General features: G+C 50.1%; 1 protein-coding gene across 1 annotated transcript in view; it reads right to left on the bottom strand.

The window, feature by feature from the left end:
• RNFT2 (ring finger protein, transmembrane 2) overlaps window positions 1–20,882 on the bottom strand; it is a 39,558-nt gene that overhangs the window by 16,205 nt on the left and 2,471 nt on the right. The window contains exons 4-7 of the mRNA XM_040986932.1: window positions 18,157–18,626; window positions 15,701–15,777; window positions 11,749–11,849; window positions 6,996–7,149 (exon numbers count right to left, since the gene is read on the bottom strand). Of these exons, the coding sequence (XP_040842866.1) occupies window positions 6,996–7,149; window positions 11,749–11,849; window positions 15,701–15,777; window positions 18,157–18,626 (802 nt within the window). The remainder of the gene's footprint in view (window positions 1–6,995; window positions 7,150–11,748; window positions 11,850–15,700; window positions 15,778–18,156; window positions 18,627–20,882) is intronic.

Raw genomic sequence — 20,882 nt, forward strand, 5'->3', positions numbered from 1 at the left:
ACTGGTTCCCTGAGCTCCTCCAGCTCATGAGGTCCTGGGTGTGGGGAGCTCCTGTACCTAGTGTGGTGCCTGGCACGCAGCTGATGTCCAGTGACTCAGAATGGGAGAGGTCAGGTGACCTGGCAGCAATCACTCTGGTTCCTTTGGTCTCCTTTGCACTTGGTCCTTCTCTAACTTCCCTATGTGTAGAAGTCATTCGGGGTTTGGTTAAAATGCAGATTCCAAGGCAGCAGACCTGGGCTGCAGGCCTCGACTCGGCTCCCAGGCATTGGATGGCAGCTGAACATCCTCAGGTGGTGTGCCCAGCTACGGGCTCCTCCTGGTACCTGCCTGGGATGCCCAGTGGTGGGCAGGGGAGGGTGGGCCTTGGGATGGGGATGACAGAAGCGGGGGCAGAGCCAGGCCCCACTCTTTAGCAGTGACCATGCACGAACTGATGAAAGGTATCATCTTTCAACCTGGAAATCGATTTCCCAAGGCCCCCAGCGGCCGGGGGCGTGGGGGCGGGAGGAGGGCAGGAGAGGGCGGGAGCATTAAACTAGCAGCTGTGTTCCTAATTTCCCCAGGAGGAGGCCTGGCCGCCCCTCCTCCCTGTTGAGTGTTTGCCATTAAAAACAAACAGCATCATTTGGTTCAATATAAAATGAATTAAAGGAAATTAAACCACAGGGGCCATGTGGTGAGCCTTGTCCTCCATTGTCTGTGGCAGTTTTTCATCTTCCCCAGTGTGGTACGACAGCTTGGGGGGTGTGGAGCGGGCAGGACTCAGTGGCTAAATAAATAAATAAATAAAGCAAAAGGTGCCACTGCCCCACCCCGCTCGAGTGGCGGCCGCCGGGGTGTGGGGAAGTCCCAGGTGCTCACTGGGGCTTGGGCCCCACGGTTTCCTTGGTGGCAGAAGGTAGACTGTGAGAGTCTCCCAGGGAACAGAGGAGAAACACAACACAACACAACAACAACACCAACATGACCCTGCAGGCCCAGGGGACGGCCAGGGACCTGAAGAAGCAGTGGCCACAGGGATGGGCAGAGGAGGGCAGGGAGGCAGGAGTGCAGAGGCAGGCATTTAGGCCAGTGGCTAAGGTGTCAGATGAGATGCCTGTGGCCACTGCTCTTTGTGGCATTCTAGCTCTTGCTCCTGACTCCAGCTTGCTGCTAACAATGCACAGCCTGGAAGGCAGTAGTGACTGGTTTAAGTACCAAGGTTTCTGCTGTCCGGGCGAGCAACCAGGATGAAGCTCCTGGCTTATGGTGGGCACTTTAGGGGTGAAACAGCAAACGGACGTGCTCTCTCTGCCTCTTCAACACCTTTTTAAAAAGGAGAGAGAATGTGGGCACTGGACACATTCTGTGGCAGGGCATGAAAATTCTGGCAAGGCATGTGGTCTCTCTGTGCCTCAGTTGGCTTATCTGCAAATTGGGAATAATCAGAGTCCTAAAGAGGGTGATGGTGAGGATAGTCTAAATGCATGCAGGGGAAGCCCTTATAAGAGTAGCAGGCATGGGGCTGGCCGTGTGGCATAACAGAAAAGCTGTTGCCTGTGATGCTAACATCACATACGGGCACTGGTTCGAGTCCCAGCTTCTACACTTTCAATCAGCCCCCTGCTAATGTCCCTGGAAAAGCAGCAGAAGATGACCCAGGTGCTGGCCCTGCACCCACATGGGAGATCTGGATGAATTTTCCGGTTTCTAGTTTTGACCTGTGTCAGCCCTCACCATTGCAGCCATCTGGGGAGTCATCCAGTGGATGGAAGATCCCACTGTCTTTCCCTCTCTTTCTCTAACTGTCTTTCAAATAAATAAAAAATAAATCTTGAAGGGAGGTCCTTGTTGATAACTGTGGTGGAGCCACATCCGATCAGTTGAGAGGTCTTCAGAGCAAGCCCGAGGCTTTCCCAAGAACAGGGGGTGCATACCTCAGTGGCACGGCAAGTGCCCTGCCCGGGTTCACAGCTCAGCCCATGGCTGTGTGCTGTGCAGCCCCCTGGCCATCCTAGCCTTTCCTGTACACACACTCCGCAGCTGTTTCTCTGGAATGCCCCGTCCAGTACAAGGATTCCAAAGGTATTTTCTTGGGGTTGAAGAAGCCAAAAGCACCATGATCGCCTCTGTTAGGCAAGAAAAGGCATCCAACAGAAGATGGAGGGAGAAAGAGATGGAGGCAGGCTCTACTCCCACATACCCTCCAGAGCCTTAGCAACAGACAGCACCTTAAGCTTCCATGAAAATGTGCTCCCAGCGCATCCTGCAGAATGTGAACTCAGAATGACAGGCAGGAACTGAAGGCAAGGCAAGGACATACAGATCTCCAGCACTCTTGGCCCTGGAGGATGTGCAAGGTGCTAGAAAGTACCATCTGGGGGAACAGACAAAGCGGAGGCTCCTCAGCACCCAGTCTGGCAGTCTAGCTTCCAGGTGGCTGTCAGAGACACTCGTCCCGTGATGTCTGTCAGAGCAAGGACAGCACAGAGAAACCACGGACCATCGTGATGTTGCACTCACGGTGAATAAACCAGAGGACTGGAGCTGCAGTCATGCAGGCCAGGGGTTCTCAGCTGTCACCCGGAGGGGCCCAGAGCCAGTGACTCTGGGGCAGGATCTGAGAATTGGCATGTTTAAAGACGTTTTTTCAAAAATTTACTTGAAAGAGAAAGTGAACAAGAGAGGGAAAAAAAATTATTCACCTGCTGGTTTACACCTCAAATGTCCATACCAGCCAGAGCCAGGTGAAAGCCAGGAGTCTAGAATTCAACCCAGGCCTCCCACATGGGCTGGCAGAACCCTGCCTCCCAGGGTATGCCTTACCAAGAAGATGATGGACTTGGCAGCAGAGCTCAAACTCGAACCCAAGCCCTCTGCTACAGGGTAGGGGTGCCCAAGCAGATTCTTAACTGCTATACTGAATGTTCACCCCAGGATCTGCACTTCAGACAAGCTGGCCAGGTGAGACGGAAGCTGCTGGACCAGGGATTACAACAGGACTGACATGATGCACACGGTGACTTCAGAAAGCTCATGAAAAATGGAAGTCCCAGACCCTCATGGTTCCCAGTATGGTTCCTGGACCAGCCACATCAGCACCCCCTGAAAGGCTGTTAAGGAATCAGCACCTCAGAGGCTTCCAGCAGATTCTCTGGGGGTTGAGGCCCAGGAATCAGCATTTGAATAAACTCTGGAAGATCTTGTATATCTACAGTGATAGAAACTCTAAGAGATGATGGTTTCACTCGTGGAAGAAGCCTGGATCCCTAACGGACCACATGGAGCAGTGCACATGAGCTGACCCGCACTGGACTGTGACAGCTAACAGGAAATCGTGGCCGGCCTCGGTGATCTGCTCTAGTTCAGACTGTTCTCATTTCTAGAGGCTCCAAGGCCAAGACCAAGATGTCAGCCACATTGCTGCCTCCTGAGGCTTCAGCTGGTCACCCCTCTGTGTCTAACTTTCCCTTTCATGTCAGAATTGTGGTCATATTGGATTAGGGTCCACCCACTGATTTCACGTGTTTTTACTTTGCGGATTTTTTAAAAATTAACTATTTGTATTTGCAAAGCAAAGTTACTGAGAAAGACAGAGATCTTGCACCTACTGGTTCACTCCCCTAAATAGCTACAGCAGTCGGAGCTGGGCAGATCTGAAGCTAGAAGCCAGGAACTTCTTCTAGGTCTCTCATGTGGGTGGGTAGAGGGGCCTACATACTTGGGCCATTTTCTTTTGCTTTCCCAGGCATATAAGCAAGGAGCAGAATTGGACGTAGAGCAGCCAGGACATGAACCAGTGCCCATTTAGGATGCCAGCACCACAGCAGGTAGTGGCTTTACCTGCTATGCCTAAGTGCAGGCCATTACTAACCTCATCTTAACTTTACCTCTTAATAAGTCTAAGTCTAAATACAGCCTCATCCTAAGGTACTATAGGTAGGAAACTCAACAAAGAAGTTTCTGGAGACATAATTCAGCTCATAATATTAGGGGAGCTGACCCTGGGCCCTAGAGCAAAGCTTTATTCCAGAGTTCCTGCCCTCAGCCCTACTACCACTGGTGCCAAATGGTTCTCTCTTGCAGGGTGTGAACAGCTTGTCTGGCTCTGTGCTTGACTACAACTAAAACTGCTCCCAGAACTGCCCTATGTGTCTCTTATAGCTGCAACAGGTGTGGCTAGCTCTCCGGGAAGCTTCTCATTTCCTTGGGGTGGCCTTCCATCTCTGCACCCAGGAAGGAGTGCTATAAGAACCACAGTGTAAACCAGGGAAACACAGGGCTGCCCAGGTGTAGACAAATGTCTGCTAGGGCAGGAAGAGGGGGAGTGAGAGATATCTGGCCTCCAAGAGGGGAAAGGACACAACCAATGGAAAGCTTCCCAAGTGCTGGGTTCAGGACCTAGAAAAAGTAGGGATTTTAATGGCACAACATGTCCCATGAATCATCTCAGTTCTTACGTCTGGCAAACATTGTCTTCATGATGCCCACACCTCAGAGTAAAACCAATAGATCTGGAAGCTCAGGGAATCTGACCTTGGCAGAGCCTCTTGTCAGAAGCTTCGGTTAGGCAAGCCGAACTAGAACCAAAACACTAAGATAAGGGATGTTCAAGCCAAAACACTAAGATAAGGAATGTTCGGGGATAGGGGATTTGGCTTCTTAGCTAAGTTTGGATGAGGTTAAAAGAAAGACAGGGGCAGGGAGCTTACTCAGGAGGCCTGTATCCCATATCAGAATGCCTGACTCTACTTGCATATCATCTTTCCTGCTAATGCACACACTGGGAGGTAGCAGGAGTGATGCGCCAAGTAGTTGGCTTTCTGGTACCCACGTGGTGGGGACCTGGATTCAGTCCTTGGCTCTCAGCTTCAACCTGGCCCAGCCCTGGCCATTTTGAGCGTTTGGGGTATGAACCAGCAGATGGATGATCTCACTGTCTCTGTATCTCTTCTTCTCAAATAAACAAACAAAACAATGTTCATTTGCAGAATCCAAGAGACTGGGTGGATGGTAGGTCAGGTATCCAACTTGCATATTTTGGGACCTGGCACTGCCCCTACAAGTAGACAGGCCTGGACACATGTGCGAGCTGGTGAGAGGCAGCAGTGGCAGTTGGGAGGAGGCAAGCATAACACAGATCAGGCTCTTGGTTCAGCCCATGACATCTATACTGTGCTCCCTGTGGGTCAGGAGAGAGACCCAAGGGACCTCATGCCTGAAAGTTTCAAGTTTAGTGATGGAGACAGAAAATAAAGACAAAGCAACCCAATCATTTCAGATCCTAACATGCTAAGGAGGATAAAAAAAAAAAAAAACAAATGGAGAAAACCACTTTCAACTGTGTGGTCAGGGAGGACTTCTCAGGGAAGGTGACACTGCAGTCTAGAACTGATTAATAAGGAGACAGCTCTGGGACCTCAGGAGAAGGGTACAACTGCTGGCAGCCTGAGAGGGAAGGCGATGGGTGTACTAGGGTGCCGTGAAGTCAGTCACCAGTGTGACTGGTCCACAGGGAGCAAGGGAGAGGGACGTGATGTGGGTGATGAGGTCCCAAGAGGTGGAGAGGGAGCCAGGCTTGGTGAGGCCAAGACACACAAGCTATAGAGCAGTTAGCTAGGTTTGTAACGAGAGGTGGCACTGAGGCGCCTGGCCAGCGGGATGGTTGGGGATGAAGTCCCAGATCAGTGGGCCCCATCTTTGACCCTCTTGGCTGGCCAGTGAGAGTGGGTGTTCTTGGACTCCCAGGTGCAGATTCCTGATGGACTTTTCTGGTTTGGGTGGGCGGGTAGAGGGCATTTGGGAATTGGTACTGGCAGAGGACTGATTAAGAGGAGGAAGCAAATGAAAGGAATCCCAGAGTCCCCAGACAAGAGGGCTGGCTGGGCCTCACATGTCAAGACCATCAAGCAGACCTAAATGCCACAGCTCTTCCAACGCAGGCATTATGATATTAACAACCAACCCGCCTGCTCCATGGATGGCAGGGAGCCCTGGGTAGGAGCATCTGGGGCTGTGAGCCACTCGGGGTCCCTGACAGATGTGCTGGGCCCCCACTCCCATGCCAGCTGCAGACAAGGCGCGTCCTTTTCTTCCCCCTAGACAAGGATTGATGAGGATCTGGGAGAGCACTCAGACAGGCAAGGAAAGGCTGTGAACCCCTTCCAGGCCTGCAATTTATCTTGGGCACAGCCTTCACAGCTCCTCTCACAGCCTGTATGGTGCGCTGACCCGGCACATCAATCTCGCCGAATCAAATAATAATAATTTGAAAAAGGGAGCTGGACGGCAGCCAGGGAGGCATTAGTAACTGTCGCTCACACCTCGGAGGCGCAGGGAAGGTGTAACCGGATGCAGCCCTGGCCTTCACCCCCAGTAGTGCCCATGGAGGGGGAAGAAAGGAAGGAAGGAAGGAAGAGAGAAAGGAAGGAAGTGAGGGAGGGAGGAGACTCTGACTGGATGTGGGGGAATTAAATGGAGATGGTGTAGGGAACTTGTTTCTGGAATCAACTCTGAGGAATGTCCTTAACTCAGGGAATTCTTGTGGGAATGAGGACAGAGGAGAGGCCCTGGAGTCAAGTTCAAATCCCTGTCAAGCCACTAACAAGCTGTGTGGTTTTGGGCTGTTTTCTTAACCTCTCCTTGCTCTTGTTTCTCCTTCTAGGAATGGAAAGCAGCTCAGCTCCCACAGAAAACCAGTCTGAGAGTTTCCCAAAGGGCTAAACAGAACGACTTGAGAACTATCCACTCCTAGCCACTTATCAAGAAATCTGTGTTCAGGCAAGGACTTGGAGACAGATGTTTATAGCAGCAGAGTAGCCAAAAAAGTGAAAACAGTCCAAACGCTTAGCCATGGATAAATGGCTAAGCTGACGGTGGCTGGCGGGTGCCACTGGCAGTGACTCCATGTATTCCACGCACTGACATCAGCTCTGCCCTGGCTCGGACGACACCCTGAATCCCCTGCAGGATCAGCACAAGCAGGACGACGTGTAGCCACAAGCACAGCTTACCTTAGACTTGACTTTGAGGATGATCTTCGGCAAGGCCACGATGAGGCACTTGAGGGCGATGGTGATGTATTTCAGCACAAAGTCTGCAATCCCCACGATCCACAGCAGGTCAAATAAGTCCAGCGTCTCCAGGTTGGGCTTCAGGAAGATAAGGCTGTGGGGAGGATTCAGAGTCATGAGCTTCACTGAGCACCAAGGAGCCCCACAGCTGTCACCTGTGGAAGCAGACTGAACTGGGAGTCAGACACCTGTGCCTGAATCTGCTATGCACCTGCTGTGGGACCTCAGGTACGTCCCTCAACCTTGCTAAGCCTCAAGTCCCTTGAGAGTCAAGTGACAAGATTGGCTAGGAATATCGTTAAGCTCCCCTCTGGTTTCTAAGAGTCCACAACAGGATGTACCAGAGGGAGGAGGAAGGAGAGAGGGGAATGGACACATTAAGCACTAAACTAGAGCTCTTCTAAGATTTACTTACTTGAAAGGTGGGTGTTATGGAACATCAAGTCCATCTACCACCTGCAAAACTGGAATTCCATATGGAGGCCGTTTCAAGCTCCAGATGCTCTACTTCCAGTTAAGCTCTCTGCTTATGTGCCTGAGTAAACAGTTAGAAGACGGGCCAATGCTTGGGCACCTGTCATCCCTCTGGGAGATCCAACTGAGTTTTGGGCTTCTAGCTTCGATGTGGCTCAGCCTTGGCTGATGGGGCCATTTAGGGGAGAGAATGAACAGATGCAAGTTTTCTCTGTGTCTCCCTCTGTCTGATAACTCTGCCTTTTAAATAAATAAATAAGCCTTTCAACTGTAGTACCCTAGGAATAAACTGTTCTTAAGAGCAATTTCTTTGAAACGCAGAGAGAGAGAGGGAGAGAGAGAGAAACAGACACACATTCTTTCCATTGGCTGGTTCATTTTCCAAATGCCCCACAACAGCTGGAGCTGAGCCAACCCGAAACCACCCGGAACTCCATCCGGGTCTCCCACACGGGTGGCAGGGGCTCAAGTCCTCGGGCCACCACCTGCTGCCTCCCATGGAAGGGCCTATGATTGGCATGTGATTTGTCCCCAAAGGACTCGTGTGCTGGACGCTTGCTCCTCAGCATGGTGACGGGAAGGGTGGTCCTCTCCCTGGCTTCCTGACTCGCAAAGGAGCCCACCACTGCTGCGCCAACCACTGTGAGGCCCCCTGCCACAGCCCAACCCCCGACCTCCAGAACCCTGAGCTTAGAAACCTAAGGTGTTCAGCCTCTGGTATTTTGTTAGAACAACACAGAGAGCTTCAGTGAAGTCTCTACTTTGCCAGACATGCGTGCGAGCAGAGTGAGATCATGGTGGCTGGCATCAGTTACAAACACGCTCTAGACAGGTGGCGTCAGGAAGATGCCTCCACTCTGCAGCTTTGCTCTTAAGCTGCATTCCCTTTCTCTTTCTGTGCTGCCAGTCTGACTCAGCCCTGGCTTGACAGGGGCATAGAGGTCTGTGCCTGGGAGTCCCATTGTGCCCAGAAAATGGCATGAGCTGGAAATTCAAGCATGGTTCTGGGAAACCCCTCCTCCCTGCTGTCCTCTGCCCCTGGACCTGGGTCTCCTGCACCCCATGCTGTCTCACGCATGCAGGGTAGGAGCTGCATGTTCATGCCTTGGAACTAACTTTCCCAACTGCCTTTCTGAGGTGGCCTCAGGAAACACAGGAACTGCTCACTCCTCAAAGTCCATTTGCAGTGGGAGTGGATGTGATCTGAAAGCCTGAGTTCCAGCTCTGACTGGGCTCTAACTGGCCAGTCTTCCTCAGTGCCCACCAAAACATCTTCTCTCAATCTGGACACCCCTGATGGTTGCTATTCACAGTGATCACCTGCAACCGGGTGACATGTCACATTCAGTCATTTCCAGCACTCTTAAAAATGCATTTATTTATTTCACATACAAACACACACACACCCCAGAAAGGGGATGGAAGAGACTGACAGAGAAGGAACTAACTCCACCAATTAATTTATTTCACAAACACCCACAAAGACCAGTGCTGGGCAAGGACCCAGCCAAAAGTGGGAAAACTCAATCTGGTTCACTCATGCAGTTGCCAGGACTGAACTACCTGATCTAGCACCTGCTGCCATCCTAATCGTAGGAAGCTGGACTGAAACTGGAGGTGCTGAGACTTGAGTCAGGCACTCTGGATATAAAAATGTGAGTATCCTAAGTGGTAAATTTAACCACTACATCAAATGCTTACTCTCTCAAATTTATTATCTAAGTTTATCAATATAAAAAAAGGTAGGATGAGGGATCAATTGATCTTCTATTACTAGTTTACTCCCCAAATGCTTGTAATACCTGGGGCTGGGACAGGCCAAAGCCAGAACTCAGTTCAGATCTCCAAGGGCAGGATCTATGCACTTGAGCCATCATCTGCTGCCTTCAAGAGTGGGCATTAGCAGGAAGCTGGATCAGAAACGGAGGCAGGACATGATCCAGGCACTCTGAGAGGCAATACACCAGTCCCAAGACGCATCTTAGGGGTTGAGCCAAATGCCTGCCTCCCTCTCCTGGATTTTAAAGGAAAAAGGGATAGCTAGTGAAAAGTTAAATCATGCTGAGAGCTGGACTTCAAGAGCTGCCCATGAATTAATTCTGACTGCCAAATTCCAAGAGTTTCCTTGGTTCCTCCTATCTAGGCCTAGCTGATTTGCTTTTCCTAAGATTGCTTGAGGCCCCGCACAGAGCAATGCCTGGTAAATATTCTCTTTGGCTTAAGCCTGTAGCCCAAATGCCCTTTTTTGGCATTTTTTTCTTATCATAGTCCTTAATCTTCATTTTAAAACAAGTAAGCTTAATTTTAAAAAGTCCCTTTGCTTTAAATCTGTTTGTGTTTGCTGGGTGGTAGGAATATTTTTACTAAGTTGATGATAACTCACAGTTACATGTTCATTCTGTTTCTCTGGCCCCGCTCCTGCCACAATGCTACTCAGATCTCTTAGTAAAAAAGTCACACAACCGCAGCTGGAAGCAACTGTCTAGGTTGCCCTGTACCTAGTATAAGTGTTGTAGAGAAAGGCAAATAGCTGGCTGGCATTCTGAGCCTGGTTCATGCCAGCTCTGTGTTAACTATACCAGTGTGCCACCAGCATAGTTGCTTAATTGTTTAACATTAAATCTGCAGGACTGGGGGAGCAGACTGCCACCACCTGCTTGCTGGAGACCCCAGGCTGGGGTAAGGGCCACTGTGGGCTTCTAAGGTGGTAGAGTTGCAGTCATGGGCCTCCCTGGGCCAGAATGCTTCACCTGCTGCTGTGTGCAAGAGCTGGGGATAGGGACAGGCAGGGCCAGAGGCCTAAAGAGCTGACAAGCTTGGCTCCCTGCAACAGGCTGAAGCATCCACCATCAGAGTAGATCCACCAATGGCTTTTGGCATTGGCAAGCAGCAAGTTCTTTCATCTCATGTTGGCCTCAGAAATGTCAGAATCTCTGATCTCAGCATCTAGGACCCATGAGTATGTGGTCTGGCCCTGGCATACAGGTTGCATGACTGGACTATGTACATTGCTGACTTCAGTGCAAAATAGCCAACAACATTGTAGAGTAATAATAAAGATGCAGGGGACATAGAAATTGGCACTGAGTGGAAATTCTCTGGCCCAAGAGAGGGATCTATTATATGAGACAGAGTTCTCAACTCAGGATAGGCAAGCGTATGACCCTAATAAGCAGGAAGTAACTACAGAAGGTATGATGAACCTGCCTCTTGCAGGAATCCTTAGAGTAGGAGCTGAAAATCTCTGTGGTTGGAAATTAAATGGGACAGGTAGGCAGCTAGCTTAGGTTCCCAAACTGGAAGCCACACTCCCCAGGCTGTTTGTAAATCCCACCCACCTATCAATACCCCAGGAAATACTTCCCTAACCAGGAACCTGTGGGGGTATCATGAAACCAACTCCTTTCCAAGATCATATGATGACTGGCAACAGGGAGGGACAATCTTTCTCTTCCAGTACACACAGAATGAGAGGCAGAAACATTTCCCACTCTCTCCCTTCTCTTTCTGATTCTCTCCATCCTTGAACAAGTCTCACATGTGCCTGTGATATCCACAACTTTTAAATAAACCTTTAAAAAAAAAAGGGTTACATAGGAAGGACCACAATTATATGACACGTGTTGTGGGTGGAGAGCAAGGATTCCTCCCTGTGTCCTTGCTTCTACCCAGCTCAAACCAAATGGGTGAGACATGGTTACTATTCACAAAAATTGTCTCCATTTCTGGGCCTGATCAGATTCCCAGGCACAGAGCTCTACACCCTTGTCAAGCTAGGGCTGAGTCAACCTGAGGCACAGAAAAATAGCGTCAGAGCAAAGCTGTAGAGCTGAGGCCGCTTCCTGAAGCCACCTGTCTGGAGCGTGTTTGTAACTGATGCAGACACCCCAGTGACGCCTAACCATCACAGTGAACACCTATCCCTTAAGATTTTGATTCATGGCTGGTTGAATCCACAGATATGGACAGCCATCTGTTCTGGGTCAAATAAATTTCTCATTAAAATGGCTTTCACCTGTTTCCTTTTCATTTTCTTAATGTGGGAACTAACAAATGTCAACTTACCTGTGTGGCTTGTACTGTATTTCTAATAGAGAGAGCTGTTCTAGGCAAGCATGCGAACAAACAGTAGGTCTCATGAGACAGAGCTGCAATATCCTTCCTAAGCGAAGGGTGTGTGCTTCAAGCCCACAAAGCTCCCCAATCCTGCTGTGCTCACCTGTTATACAGCTGCTGGGAGCTGAAAGTGTAGAGTACATACAGGGTGTTCCCCGCCAGAAAGGCCAAGATCCACAAGATGACCAGCACCGACCTCTTTTCCTAGAGACAAAGCAAGAGACATGTGGGGACACTGAGATGGAACAGTCTAGAATGTTCCCTGCGGAATCTTCAAAGTTTTACAGGAAGCATGGCTTATAGTAATGGGAAGGGCACTGGCATCTTTCTACCCACCTGGGAACCATGAGTGGTTACAGAAAAGGGAACGAGGTGTAAACTGTCTTGCAGAATCCTCTGGAATGACTAGAAAGCACTGTGGTATGCATAACAGATTTCAGAGCCAGAGCGCCTGGATTCAAATCCGCAGTCAGCTATGGGCAATCATCCAGCCACGGGCAAGTGACTTACACTTCCTTTCCACATTTGTATAGAGGAGAGAACCTCACAAAGTTCAGGGAAAAATGGGATTAAAAGTAGGAGTTTAGGGCAGGTATTTGGGGCACTTGGACACTCATATGCCATATCAAAGTGTCTGGTTTTGAGTCCCCACTGAACTGATTCTGGCTTCTTGCTAGTGGGTCCCCTGGGAGGCAGCCGGCTACGGCTCGAGGCCCCGCTAGCCACACGGCAGACCTGGATTAATGTTCCAATTTCTGGCTTCAGCCTGAGTCAGCCCACATTGCTATGGGCCTTTATGGGATTGAACTAGCAAATGAAAGATCTGCCTCTGTCTGCCCCTCAAATAAATAAAAATATTTGTATTTATATACTAACTAGTAACACTATATACTAAAAAGTATTTTTATTTGTATAGTAAATAAAAGCAAACATAAAGAAGAAAGATAACATAAAGAAACATAAAGAAGAGTTTAAAAAAGGTATGAGTTTATTTTGAAACAAAAAGATATAAGCCATGCATAGGTTTTTTTTTCTATTATTGTATTTTCCATATAGTAGGAAAATAACATTGCTAACAGACATGCATTTAACTTCCTTTTCCAGGAACTCTGTGAAGATTGCCTGCATGACTGACTGTCTCACAGACCGTGAGAACTCATGTACACCAGTGTTTCTTGGGAGCGTGCCAAGCACGTGGCAGTGGCAGTTTACATTCACTGTCAGCAACTAAGACACAAAACACTAGATAATTCTTGCTCAAGGGCACACACCCAAGCTTTGCTGTCCTCATCTGAAAGTTAGGGTGTGACGAAGGTCAAATTTATACACCTAAATATTCAGCTGAGGGGTAGGCCTTTGGCGGCATGATTAAGATGCCTGCATCCCACCTCAGAGGGTCGTCATCTGATTCTGATCCAGTTTCCTGTTCACACAGACCCAGTAGGGTTCCTGCTACCCATGTGGGAGATGTGGACTGTGTCCCCAGCTCCTGGCTTCAGCCTGGCCCAGCCACAGGCATTGTGGGTATGCGGGCGGAAGCAGAGGGGAGCTCTTTTTCTCTAGAGCTCTGACTTTCTCTTGGTCTATCACTTCAATGAATAGCCAGTGCAGTACGGACTCACATCTCAGGTTTGCCCCTGGGTGGGGCCCAGCAGTAAACTCATAGCTGGAAACTACTGGTCTCCCTTTTTCTAACACATTTACACCACCACCGCACACTGATTGTTTGCCGTTGGTCTATGCTGACAGCATCAAATTCAAACTCACGCACATGACCATCAACACCTTTCACAATCCAGGGCTCTTTCTCTTTTTCCTAGCTTTCTTCCTGTTAAGTGCCCAGAAAAAAAAGTCACAGCACATTCTGTTTTCTGCAGCTTCTGGGCAAGTGAGCCTTCCTAAGAACTGTCCGGATGTGGGCGTAGCCATGGGTGTGTTCCTGCCTGTGGACCCCTCTGCTGATGAGTGTCAAAAGCTTGTCTTTTCCTGGACCAGGAGGCTGCATTGCTGGAACAAGATGAGGTCATAACTTTCCCAGTGTAACCTTCCCTGTGGTTTCGGTAAATGCTCAATACGTGCTGTCTCCAGACACAGCCCCAGCGCCCCATGCACTGTTTGGACACATATTTCTAAGGAGTGGACGAAACAAATGCATCTCCAGCCACCCATTATGCCAAGAGTGGTCAAGGTTAACGATTTTGAAAACCACCTGCAACTAACTGACTGCTCTTATCAGTGTGATTAATCCACTTGGCAGCCCTTTTACCCCGATAAATAATAGATCCCAGTTTGATTCTTCAGACTCAAAGGAATGGTGGGACAGAGAGGGACTGAGGAGACACATTCAGATGGACAAAAGGGGCAGCTCTCAAGCAGAAAGCTCTGATGCCTACACTTACGGGAGGTCATACAGACTCTTTTCTCACAGGAAATACAAGCTGGCAACACACTTGTGTCTTCATAGAGTTCAGGCCCCCAGCAGGCCTGCCCAGGGATGCAGGCATCCACTTGGCCCCTAAAACGTCCATATCGAGGTACCACTTGGATGTTGCTACACTTGTGAGAGAGGGGTAGCCTCCATCTCCTCTCTGTATGGAGTTGAACTCACCTGTTGTTTAAGATAGCAGCAGACGAGGATTTGTGCCAATACAAGACTAAGGGTCAAGAAGAATCTTTGGCTCTGGGTCCAACCCTGGTGCCCATGGAGACTGAACTGCCATCTATGTAACACGGAGGACCAAGTGCTAGTAAGGAAGCAGCTGATGCTGCATAACAGATGGCTACAAGCAGCAGTGCAAGCATGGCTCAACTAAACACTGCCTCTAATACACACCAGGCATTGCATGAATCACCTACTATGTGCCATCTCACTACTCCTCCAGAGTGGTCTAGGAATGGGCATGAGCACAGGTGCCCCTTCACTCACAGTACAGTGGGGTTACATGCTGATACTTCCATGCTAAGCCAGAATCACAAGTCAAAACACATCACCCAGACCTAACCCTCTGGAGCTCCAAGCTGGGCACAGTGTCTATACACAAGTTGTTTTCCTCAAGGCAGTGATGCTGACTGGGAGCTGTGCTTGCTACGGCTGCCTGGCATCCCAAAGAGGACTCGACTGGGTATCGCTAAACTGGGGAAGGATCCCAAAGCATGGTTTCTACTGGATGCCTTTGGTTATACATAATCCTAAGGTTGCACAATCTAAATGGATCCTTATTAAGGACACTGATAGCCCCTTTCCTAGAGGCGAATCCACCTGAAGGCTTGCAGGTGGGTAGTGGAGCTGGATTTGCACCAACAATGAGCACAGACTCTCAACTGGCTGGTTCAACAGCTGTGACTTCAAGTGAGAAACTTAGCCTGTTCCATAATTAGGACAACAGACCCAGAGTGTGTCCCCTCCTGCTTGCTATGCTGCATCTGCAACAGATGAGAAGGGGCTCAGTGCTGAGCTGATGGCAGACAGTGCTGTGGCCGTGTCCCTGGGGCAGCAGTAGTGGAATGGAAGTGGTCCTAACCCTCAGGATGGGATGTGGGCGAGCCAATGGGCTGAATGTCAGGACAGAACAGGCTGGACTGGGGCATGTGGATGAGAGGCTAGAGGAACTGCTGTGGACAGGTGCAGGGGAGTCAGAGGGCACTCCCAAGGATCTGCCTGGAGAGACAAGACGGGTGGTGCTCTCCAGGTACCCACACTCCGATCCCTGAGGCTTGTGACTGTCAGGCTCCTGGCGTCAGGGGGAAAGAAGGTTGGCTGCAGCTGGCCTGAGGTTGGGAGTCACTACTGGCAGGCCGCTATAAGCATAAGAGCCCTTACAGGTGAAGTGAAGTGAGATGCAAGGATGAAGGACGTGGAAGGTTATGGAGGTGCAGGAAGTGACAGGAAGGAAGGAAGAGGCCAAAGCTAGAGGTGGCAAGCAACCTCTACACCCCAGAAAAGGCCAAAAGAGACCCTTCCTCTGGGGACCTCCAGGAGGAACTTGGCCCTGAAAGACCCAGGGTGAACTTGTGACCCTTGCAGTAGTGAAGTGAGCCTGCAGGCAGAGACTTACCTTCAGGGAGACCTGCTCGCGGAGCGTGGAGTTGGCGTAGGCGAAGGTGCTGGCCATCCCAATGCACACAGCAATGCCTGTGGGACACAGGAGCACCCGACACCACTATTTAGTCTCATGAGGCCCAGCCCAAGTCTGTGAGACATGATGGTCAGTCACATCTGGGTTCCCTGGGAGAAGGCACACTACCCACACACAGGGGAGAAGATCCTGCTTCTTATGGAAATCACCGAGAACCCTGAGCCTTTCTGGCTGAGGGCGCAGTAAGACCACCGGGGGTGATAATTCATAGCACTAGGATGGGAGCACGGACTGGGCAGGTTGTCAAGACCTGGCTTCAAACCCCAACCCTGCCACCTCCTCTCTGTGGGCCTGGGTAAGCTACTCTACCTGAGTTTCCTCACCTGTAAAATGGACAGAAGAGTAACAGTCCTTTCCTAGTGAAGGGATAATTAGAGAACATGATCTGCAGTGGCTGGGAACAATGCTGCTTTACACTTCTCACTTGCTTTTTAAAGATTTACTCATTAGGGCTAATGCTGTGGCTTAGTGAGTAAAGCTGGTGCCCACAATGCTAACATCCCATATGGGTGCCAGTTTGAGCCCTGGTTATTCTGTTTCTAATACAGCTCCTTGCTAATGTGCCTGGGAAAGCAGCAGAGGGAACAGCCCAAGTCCTTGAGTCCCTGTACCTAGATGAAGTTCCTGACTCTTGGCTTTGGTTCAGACCAGCTCCAGCTGTTGTAGCCATTTGGGAAATGACCCAGCAGATGGAAGATCTCTGTCACTCCTTCTCTGTGTAACTGATTTTCAAATAAACAAATCTTTAAAATGTATTTATCTGAAAGGCAGACTGACAGAGATTTTCTAACTGCTGGTTCATGCTCCAAATGTTTACAGGAGCTGCGACCCCGGAACTTAGGTCTCATATGAACAGTAGGGACCCAAGCACTTGAGTCATGACCTGCTATTTCCCAAAGTGTACATTAGCAGGATGCTGGAATAGGGAGCAGAGTGAGAACTCAACCCAGGTACTCGATATGGGATACAGTTATGCTAAGGGATGTCTTCACTGCTGTGCCAAACATTCACCATTGTTCCTACTTTCAAAAAAATCTGAAGTGTGTTATTTGTGATAAAGCATATATAGAAAAAGAACACAACACCATAAGGAAATAAAATTTAATGTTAAAGGGGGAAAAAATCCTGGCTAACAGGCAAACATGACCCAGGCAGATGGGAGAACGGAACTGAATTTTATTCCACAACTCATTTAATTGCTACTGTTTGCCAAGCTTCAATCTTGGACTGCTTCTTGAATAATGATTTTCAAATGTTGTGTTTTTTTTTTTTTGTAGAAAGGATTCTGTTTTCATATAATGTTCTTGGAATTTTAATGCTATGCATACTTCAGGTATCTAAGATGTAAATATTAACCACATACTCCATGTGTAAAAAATGTATTTGTCAATCCAAGAAATAAAATGAATAATGCCATAACATTTTTTTTCTACTCTTTTCTTTGATTAATAAGAGAGCAAACAAATGGTGCTAGTGTCAGGTTAAGCAGCTGCTTGCGACATGAGCATTGCACCCATGTCAGACCACTGGTTAGGGTCTGAGCTGTTCCACTTTTGAGCTACTTCCCTATGGGTGTGTCTGAGAGGGTAAGTTGATGGCTCAGGTGCTTGGAACCCTGCCACCCGTGTGGGAATCCCAGGTGGAATTCTGGGCTCTTGTCTTTAGCCCGGCTCAGACAAGGTGGTTGTGGCCCTTCGGGCAATGAGTCGGTGGCTAGGAGATCTCGCTCTGTCTCTTGTTTCTCCTTCTGTCACTATGTCTTTCAAATAAGTAAAATCAATCTTCCTTTTTTTTCTTTTAAGCAAACAAAGAAAAACCTGCACAACTGACAAGCACAATGACTACACTTGAGAATACAAGTCCTTTGTATGTGACGGCCCGATACTTGCACGTGAATCATGTACCTTCTCTGAGCTCTGCTTTCTCTTAATGACTTTTAACACCTGCTACCATGCCATTCTCTGAGTATTTTCCATCTGTACATGGTAGATTCTGGGTCCAGAGCCCATGACTGGCACGGGGCAGCTTGTACATTCTACTATAACCCCATCTTATAGCTGATGGGCTGAAGGAACGAGGTTCTGTATAGTTTCCAGTGTTGCAAGGCTAAGTGGGGTTAAGGCCCCAGCAGTAGGAGTTCTTGGCTATTCTGATGCTTGCTCCTGCCTCACACCAACCAAGCAGTTCAACAACTATTATTGTCCCTCACAGACAGATGAGGAAACAGAGGATCAGAGAGGCCCAGAAATGTGCCCTAAGTCACACAGCCAGTTGGTCAGATCTGAAGCCAGGTCTTACAGAACACAGGAGGGCCCTTCCCACCCCGCCCCTTGCAGGCTGCAGCGCTCCTCCACGTGGAGCCCCCAGGCCCTCACCAAGCTTATGCTGGAAGCACACTTTGGCCAAGAGGATCAGGATGAAGGGCAGGCCTTTCTGTAGCCAGCAGATCACAGCCTTGAGCTCGGACAGGGCAGGTGCAGGGGTCCCCGGCTGCTCATCAGCTGCCTCTTCTGGGTGCCCGCGGTGGTCACCACCCACGTGCTGCAGCAGGGAGCCCCCGCGGGTGCCAGTGGCGTGGTGGAAGTGGTGGTGGGGTGGACGATGGTGGAAGGTGCCACCCTCGCTGCGCCCGCTGCCCTCCTCACGCGCCGTGGGCATCTGGATGAACACGTCTCCACCGCCAGCTGTGGAGCCCAGCACCAAGCTGGCAGGGAAGGGGCTGGTGGGCAGGCCGCTGGTGAGGCCGGAGAAGAGCGCAGGCGGGGAGGTGGCTTCTGCCTTCAGACTCTCGAAAACACCACTCCCATCCACGCTCGCCTCGGAGCTGTGCGCCTGGGTGCGATTTCTGCAGGACAGGGGCCAAGAATGCGCATGTTAATTTATTTTTATTGTCTTCGTCACATGGACACAGCAGATGAGACTGGGCTAAGCCAAAGCCAGGAGCTAGGAGCTCCATCAGGGTCTGCCAAGCCGACAGCAAGCACTTGGGCTATCACCTGCTGCCCCATCCCCACCAGCCAGGGTGCATACCAGCAGGAAGCTGAAGGAAGACCAACAGTGGAACCTGAGTACTGGATAAGGGACGTGGAGTCCTGGGTGGCATCTTAACCATTGGGTCACATGCCCACCCCTCAACTTTTTATGCTGCAGTCCTGACCCCCCAGTACTTAGCAATGGGACCTCCTATAGAGACAGGTGTTAACCCAGACAGCAAGAACTAGAATGAGCTAGGGCACTCGCTTTCTAGGACAAATGTCCCGATGAAGGATCAGGACAGAGACACACAGTGAGGACCACGTGAAGTCATGGGTAGAGGTGGCACCCACAAGCCAAGGACAGAGGATTCAGAAGCAAACACTTACCACACACACACACACACACACACACACACACACAATCTGATCTTGCTTTCTGGCTCACAGAACTGAGGGAAAGAATTCCTGTGGCTCAAGTCGCCTGGTCTGCAGGAACTCGGAAGGATGGCCCTAGGCACAGGTCATGATCTTCACTGAAAACTTGTTCTGTGTCAGACCCTCCTGTATGCACCTGACTTCCACTAACTCCTAAATCCTGTTCACCACCCAAGAATTAGGTACCAGAAAAATCCCCATGTTATAGGTAAAGAAAAAAAGGCACAGTGGAGACTGAGTGTTGCATGGCTGGTAAAGGATGGACCAGGGTGGAGGCAGGGGTGTCAGACCCAAGCAGGCCCACTCCAGAACCTTTCTTCATGTCCACAGCACTCTACTGACAAGGAACACAGAATTCTGTATGGTTCTAGAATATCCTCAGGAGCCCAAGGACCCCATGGCTCTGAAACCTTCACGTTCAGTGACTCCCAAATCCCCAGAAAAGCAAACCTTGGTCATAGCTGGCATTTGGTGGGCAGCACACAGGAATGGCAAGGAGAAGCCCACATCCAAACTCCAGCTCCATCTTCTCCCTCTGCACAGCGCTTGTCCACCTGACAAATGAGGGTCAAGACCACTCATGTCTAGAGTTTCCAAGGGAGCAAATTTAGAATACTTTTGCCAGGCCCCTGGTACATCCTCAGGGTTCTCTCACACCTGGGTTTTCAGCCTTCTCCAGTCCTGAGCCTGGGCTCTGGGGCTGGACTCAGAAAAAAAACTCACAGAGCTCTTTCAGAGAAGAGCCTGGGGTTGGCCTCTCACACATGCGGCCAGTCCTTCCTTTGTTCTAAAGCATATCAGAGAGCAGACAACAGGGAACCCCTGCCAGCCCCCTGGGCCCAGCAGCCTCACACAAACCAGCCAGCCCTAAAAAGTACACCAGACCCTGCCCCTTTCATCTCATGAACACACGATCAAGGCTGTGGCCTCTGTCCCCTCCTCGCTGCCATACGACGGACATGGAACATTCCCCTGTTCCTCCTGCCACCTTGGGAAAGGTGAGCAAGAAAAATCAATCCCCGGGAGATCACTGGCCTCCCACTGTTATGGACTCAATGCCTGTGGGCCTCCACAGTCCCTCAATGAAATCCAAAAATCCAACAAGGTGGAGTTAGGAGGCGGGGCCTTCGGGGAGTGACTAGGTCACAGGGGTGCAGTCCTCATTAATGGGATAAGTGCCCAGGTACAAAAGGTAGTGGTGTAGCACGCTGAGCTGCCACTAGAGACACCTGCATCCTGTACTGGGGGGCCTGGTTTGAGTCCCGGCTACTCCCTGAACTCCCAATTCAGCTTCCTGCCAACACTCCTAAGAGGCAGCAGGTGATGGCTCAAGTACTTGGGTGCCTGACACCCATGCGGGAGACTCTGGGTTCTGACCCGGCCCAACCCTGGCTGGCTGCTGTGGACATTCGGGAAGTGAACCAGCAGATGGATGATCTCTCGCCACTCGGCCTCTCCACCTTTCCAATCAATTAAAAAAAAAAAAAAGCCACTGAGAGATCTCTGGCTGCTAACACCCGGTGAGGACAGGTCCTCGCCAGAGAGACACCAACTCTGCTGGAGCTGTCACTGTCTGCAGAGCTGTGGCAGTAATCCTGTCTGCCAAGGAAGCCCCAGGGCTGGAAGCACTGCTGTTTGTTGTAGAACGGCAGCCTGTAGGGATGAAGGCAGCACTGGCAGTCAGAACCCCA

This window comes from Ochotona curzoniae, unplaced genomic scaffold, assembly GCF_017591425.1.
Source record: "Ochotona curzoniae isolate NIBS_2020 unplaced genomic scaffold, NIBS_Ocur_1.0 contig_46, whole genome shotgun sequence".
NCBI classification, from domain to species: Eukaryota; Metazoa; Chordata; class Mammalia; order Lagomorpha; family Ochotonidae; genus Ochotona; species Ochotona curzoniae.